This window comes from Chinchilla lanigera, unplaced genomic scaffold (genome assembly GCF_000276665.1).
Source record: "Chinchilla lanigera isolate Chin_1 unplaced genomic scaffold, ChiLan1.0 scaffold00007, whole genome shotgun sequence".
Classification (NCBI taxonomy): domain Eukaryota; kingdom Metazoa; phylum Chordata; class Mammalia; order Rodentia; family Chinchillidae; genus Chinchilla; species Chinchilla lanigera.
This window is the reverse complement of record NW_004955408.1, coordinates 1,514,161-1,520,761: the sequence shown is the minus strand read 5'-3', so window position 1 is coordinate 1,520,761 and position 6,601 is coordinate 1,514,161. Positions and strand designations below refer to the sequence as shown.

General features: G+C 45.1%; 1 protein-coding gene across 2 annotated transcripts in view; it reads left to right on the top strand.

Annotated features, from left to right (window-relative positions):
• Window positions 1-522: 522 nt before the first annotated feature.
• Window positions 523-6,601, top strand: part of LOC102007304 (zinc finger protein 354B) — a gene marked incomplete at its 5' end in the record, with an annotated part of 12,573 nt that continues 6,494 nt past the window's right edge. Inside the window, 4 exon segments of one of the 2 annotated variants that reach the window (XM_013507968.1) lie at window positions 523-608; window positions 5,154-5,280; window positions 5,788-5,883; window positions 6,035-6,382. In XM_013507968.1, coding sequence (XP_013363422.1) covers window positions 523-608; window positions 5,154-5,280; window positions 5,788-5,883; window positions 6,035-6,135 — 410 coding nt within the window. 2 annotated transcript variants of the gene reach the window in all.

Genomic DNA, 6,601 nt, shown 5'->3' with positions numbered 1-6,601 from the left:
TGAAGGAGTTTTCTCTAAATCTCTGGAAATGGATTCCTTGACAGGAGACAGGAATTGGGCATACAAAGCTTGGGGTTCAGGAAGATTGTCACGTGATGCACGGCGACAGTAGACTGGATCTCGGGTTTCTTCCTGAGTTGTCTGCGGGTGCCACCCTCATTGGCTGTGTGAACAGGGGCGGGTGGCCCCCACACTGCCCTCAGTTTCATAGTCTGTAAAATGGGGTGCTGGCAATGGCACTGAGCTGTGGGACTAAACAGTAAGTGTGCCTGGCACGTGGTGAGGCTCAGTGAGTCTCTGGAGTTGGTGGCCTGACGCGTCCTCTCCAAGGCTAGCATCTGGGAATTCTCTGAGGCAGGAAGAGTGAGGGTCTGGAGCCTCAGCCCTTCCCTCTGCCTCTGTCCACTCCCAGCTGCTGCTTTCCCCTGCTGAGGACACAACTGGTTTTTCTTGGGTGGTGGAAGGTGCTGATTCTGAGGGGAACGTGGGAGGGGCTTCCTCCTGATACCTTTTTCTTATCAGACCTGCCTTCTGGAGACCAGAACCATCCAAGGGGAGGAGACCAGAAAGAGGACATGGCCAATAAGCACAAGGAAGCAAGGGCTCAGGTGAGCTCATTGCCATCTCAGTTTTTAATGGGTGGGATTTGTTGTTTCCTCCTTTCCTGAAGACCTCTACCCAATGCAGCCTTCCCCAGGATTTGGAGCCCAAGTCCTTTGACCTTGGAGCCCCCGGTCCATGTTCATGGGTGGTATAGGGAACACTGCCCACATCACCCACATGTAGTGTTTGCTTTCTGTTCTCAATAAACACACTTTGCTCACTCATCTCACTCCACCATCTGATGACTAATTGGACAGTGCAGAAGCCAGTGGGGACAGAATAAACTCTCAGACTTGGGAAAATTTCCTTCTGGCCTTGCTGCTTTGAGTCATCCACGTCCTCCTCCCTGTCTTTGGCAAGAATGATCCTTTTAACCCCTGAGAATTCTCACAGTGCCTCCCCCTGGCTTCCACAGCCTAAAGTTTTGGGTTTTTTCCTCTCTCTTACCTTTATGATCATTTGCTTTGTAGCAGTGATGAAAGCTCATCTTGACCTGCCATTTTCATCTTTATGTTGGGGGACAAGCGAGGCACCCATCCAGGCGAGATGGCATGGGAACAAAGGGTAGCCCTGTGGAGAGGACACAGTTGGAAGCCACAGGAGGGTTTCATGGGATATCGGTGATGGAGAAGTAGTGCACCCAATGTATAGAGGTGGGACTGCGATGCCAGAGTATGGGTTTTAACCTCTCTCCTCTTTAGCTGTTTGTGGGCTGAAGGCAAATAATTCCACCTAACCTGTAAGATACAGAGAACTGCTGTGCCTGGCTCCTAGGGTAGGGGAGAAGATGACTTGAGTTAGTGCCTAGAGAGTATTTAGATCAGGCCTTGGCACATGGTAATAGCTTACTGTATGGTTTGTGGCAGCTGAATAATGCTGTCTTAATAACATTAAATGTTGATACAGACTTTGCAGTGTTTGTAGGAACCAGAAAATACTCCTTCATTTTCTACTCATTTTCATTTAACACTTGATGTTTATTGATCTTCCAGCATTCTGAGGAATGTGTTGAGGCTTTGCATTTGTTATTTCCATAGTTAGAAATAACAGTTAGCTAGTGTCCTCGTTTTAAATACATATGAGGAAACTGAAGCTCAAAGAAGTCAGGTAGCCACATTCAGGCTCAGTGGATCTGGCCCTCATTTCAGGCTTAAATCCTCCAGTGATCCACTGGATCACCTTGGAGAGCATGGCAGTCCCAGTCACATGTCAGCAGCTTACTTTACTCATTTTGGCATTGTCTTTGGACCCACAGTGTGGTGGGGTCTGATCTGAGGCTGCAGTCAGGACCTGCTATCTCCTGATTGGGCAGTGCCATTTCCTTCAAGGCTTTCCCGCTCCATTCACACAGGCCCAAGTTGCTCTCCTGTGTAGACCCTCCCCTTCCCTCTTTGTGAGAATCCCCTACTGCATCTCTCTTGTCCGTACCTGCTGCCCATGCCTCAGTGCTGCATGCTATGCCCTGTTATGTTCGGGGATGGCGACTTTAAGATGAGAGAAAGAACAGACTTGAGAGCTGAGTTCACAGTTGGAAAGTTTCAGTTATGATCCTGCTGCTGCCCTTGTAGAGGGTATGGCTTTGAGTCTTGTCTGCCTGCATCTCAGTTTTCTTTTTCCTGTCTCTGTAGTGATGATTAAACTAGGAGGTGGCATATGGTTCTGCCTGCCCACCTACACCACTTTTTCCTCCTCAGTGCTGGGGATTGAAGTAGGGCCTCTGGCATGCCATGCAAGTATTCTACTGCTGAGTTAAGCCCAGGTCCCTGCATGGCTGTTTGCAGTTGTTCAGATTATTTCATGCATTTCCTTTTTCTGCCAATTAGATTGTAAATTCTTTGAGGGCAAAGATCATCTCTTGTCTTCTCCCCGTATGCCAATACATTATTTTATCGTACATATGTTGTATGGTCATATTAAAAATTTTAAGATGTAGAAAATATATCTGAGTAGAAAAGTGAACTCAGTGTCTCCCACTCTACTCTTGTAACACTTCTCATATCAAAGTGTGGGGTTTATCCTTGCCCACCAAGCAAGCTGTGCTGCAGATACAGACTCCTCTAATTCAGCTCAGTTCTGACACTGTTTGCCTAGGGATAGCACCAGATACCAGCGCTTGAGAGCTCGTTACACCCTTTACTTCAGACACCACTTTCAAGTTTCAGCTGGTTATTAGCAACTGCCTGTTACAGGCCTGTTATAAAAGATGAATACGTTTTATATGAATAAATGCATCAACTGAGGTTAGCGTGGTGTGGGACAAGGGGTGTGGAGCTCCTGGTCCTTTCAGGCTGCTCCAACTCCGAGAACCTTCATGTGTTCAGTGGTCAGGCTCTCTCAGTGCTGTCTGGGTGTTTTTGAGGTTTTCACTACATATTTACAGTTGCTTAAATCATTGGCCAGCTTCTCCTCGGCCCCTCTCCTGACACTCTCCAGGAGTCACACCCCGGAATCAGCTCATTAACATGGAGAGATTGCTTATCACTTTGATGATTTTAAGAATTTTGGGAGCTGTGTGCCAGGAAATTGGGATGAAGACTAAATATATATTTCATCATATCATAACATACATAAAAAAGCAAGTAAAATCACCATTGCTCTAACATCTGGAGCTATTTACTGACAGGCCTTTGTTGTGCAGCCTTCAGAATCATTGTCTGTACATTTATTTATGTGCATATGCAGGTGTGTATTTCACCATTTTAAACTTTGTTGTGGCAAAATGTACATGTGTGTAATTTACCATTTTATCCCCTTTTGACTGTGTAAATCAGTGGCATTTTAAATACATAGATTCACAGTATTGAGCAACCATCATCATTGTCTCTCTCTGTTGTATATGTTGAGATAAAATATGAAGTCTGCTTAAAGGAAATAAAAAAATAGTTTATTCTGAGCTAGACATGAGTGACCATGCCCTGAAAAGGCAGATTCAAGTTACCTTAATGACATATTCTAACATGAAGAAGATTACACAAACTCTTCTAGCCAAAGAACAAAGAAAGTAAAAAATTACAACATTTAACAAATAGTTCAGTTTAGCATTGGGCATTAGGTAGGCAGCCTATTGCAAAGAGGGAAATCTTTCCTATAGAAATCAGGTGTTATCCCATTCTTAGATTTCGGGTTGGTGGAGGCTGGAGTTTTTTTAAGCTTAGTGGTGCTTTTCAGGAGGTTTATCTAATAGAAGAATGTGAGGTCAGATAACAAAAGTTAAAATAGATGGCTGGTTTTCCAGAGTCCTTGCAGTAGCCCAGGATAAGTTGAACCTCAGACCTGCAGCACTCCATCTCTCCACAGTCACCATGTTCTACTCAGCTAAGGTCAGTCTGCAGGATCTTACTTACTATAGGTGTGGCTTTGTCAGAGTACTTAGGTCACACATACAGATTATCTCATTTGTTATCCCTGTGGAGTAGGTGTTGAGACACAGTTTTGCAGATTCATTAAGAATGGAGCCTCCCATAGCCATGTGGATTGGAATTTCTCTTCTACCACTGTTTGGTAGAAGCTGTGTGATTTGGGCAGATTTTTCATGCTCTGTGGTATTGTTTTCTCTTGTGCAGAATGGGGACAATGATAATTATTTCTTTATAGGATTGTGGTGCTGATTAAATGTATTATGCAACGAAACACTTAAGAGCAGTACTGTACTTGGCCTGTGGAAAACAGCTGGTAACTGATAGCCATTATAATTTTTGTAACTGCTATCCTAAAGCTTGACTAAGCACCCAGACAGTGCCTTAACATTACTTAATGTAGTATTCAGCAGTGAGTATTTGTTTCCTTTTATTTTTCTTTCACTATCACAAGCACCATAAGTATCCTCGTGCATTCAATTTTGTATACTCTAATACATCCTCAGTCCAACCCAAATATAGTAACTGGTGAGTTAAAGAGTACATATATTTCTAAGCATGTTAATAGGTATCATCTAATCTCCTTCAGAAATATTATTTTCATTAATACTCATTGATTGCACCTTTAGACATCTTCCATAGTGATTGACACAGAGCTAGTGTGGTAGTCAGCTTGCTGTTACTATTATAAAATACCTGAAATAATCAATTTATGAGAAAGAAAGATTAATTTTGGCTGTGGTTTCAGACATTATCCATGGTCACTTGGCATTTTAGCTATGGGCCTGTGCTGGGGCAGGACTCTGCATCAAGGGGGCTGGAAGAGGCCACCCTTGGAAGCAAAGAGAGAAGGACAGGAACCAGCCGGGGTCCCAGTGTCCCCTGTGAGGGCACCTGCCTGATAACTTCATTTCCTTTTCACTAGAACCCATCTCCTGAAGGTTCCACTCCTCTCAGTGGCACCTTGGGGCTGGGAATAAGACTTCAACACAATGGTCTTTGAGGGGCAAGGAGGATCCAAACTACAGTTGCCAGGTTCCTCCTTTATGCTGCTCCATTTCTGACCGACCACCAGGACCTTCAGAACCTTGAGTGGCATCAGCAGCATTTGCTGATTGCCTCTGCCTCCCCCACTGCTGCCTTCTTCCCTCTGAGGGCTTTTCTCAAGTGAGCTGCAGTGGCTTGTCCTCATAGGTGGCAGTGACCTTCGAGGATGTGGCTGTGCTCTTTACTCGGGATGAGTGGAGGAAGCTGGATGCTCTGCAGAGGAGCTTGTACCGGGACGTGATGCTGGAGAACTATAGGAACCTGGCTTCCCTGGGTAAGGAAATTCCCCACACAGACCAAGTTCAGGAAAGGGAGGTCTTGGTGCTCCCTTTCCTGGGTAGCAGCTGTTGATCATCAGAAAACATCACCCAGGTTTTGCCTTAGGATTGTACAAATAGGATGTCTACGAATAAATGTTGAAGGCATCCTCCCCGTCACAGGCACAGAACGGACCACACACAGGGACAGGAGATGGTATCAGGATCACTGCCTTCCCTCTGTGTGGTTGCCCATGGGCGCTTTCCTCATAGTCCTGGCTTCTTTTTCCCACAGCAGTTCTCCTCTGGTTCCTCGCTCATTTTGGCAGAGGGCTTCATTTATTCAGTCTTGGACCTATACTTGCCTGTCCTAGGACTCAGCAGAATTTCTCTATAGAGGGCCAAGGGGTAAATATTTCAGGCCTGTGGGCCACATGTTGTCTCTGTAATCTGTTTGTCTTATTCTCTGGTGTTTTTCTGGCTTCTCAAATTTTTTATTAATTTATTTTTTGTCTTATGAGCAGGATTCCCGTTTACCAAACCAAGGGTGATCTCCCTGTTGCAGCAAGGAGAAGATCCCTGGAAGGGTGAGAAACAAATCCTTGGAGGCTCCTTTCTTGGTGAGTGATTGGGCCCGAGGTGCCTGGGTTAACAGGAAGTGGGTGAAGCTTGGAGTGCTGTCTGGAAACTTCTTCAGCTTCTGGGTCCCTGAGAAGAGGGAAGGGCAAAGCCCAGGCTCCTAGATATGTGCTTCCTGTCATTCTCTTGTAGTCACTTCTCACATGAACCTCTCAGGACTTCTCTTGTTCTTTCCTGTTGTTTCCAAGAAGATCTGCATTTTCATGTGTTCATTCAACAAACCATGTACTTAAAGGAACTGCAAGTAATTCCTTCTGACTGCAGCTCAGGGTAAGTGTAGGAAAAGGAGAAGCTGAGGAAGGAAGTGAGAGGAGGAATGTGTGTAAGGGCCACAGTGGAACAATGCTTTGGTGCAGTTCTAAGAGACTGGGACCATCTCCTGGATTTGTGGAAATATTTGAAGAATTTAGAGTTTTATGTGAAATTGGTCTAAATGAGAAATAATTTAAATGTCCTTCAATAAAATAGCTGAAGAGACTATGGCATGTCCTTACTCTGGCATCCATCACTGCACTTAAAATGAAAAGCACACTAATGTGGGCAGAGCTCCAAGGGACACTAAGGAATGAAGCAAGTTCAGAGTAGTGCTAAGCTATGCCACTGGTATGTTGACGACAGTGTTGTGTGTGTGTCTGTACACAGTGCAGTGTGCTTGTGGGAACGGAGAGCACCTTAGGAGGCAGCTGGGTAAGTTTGGGG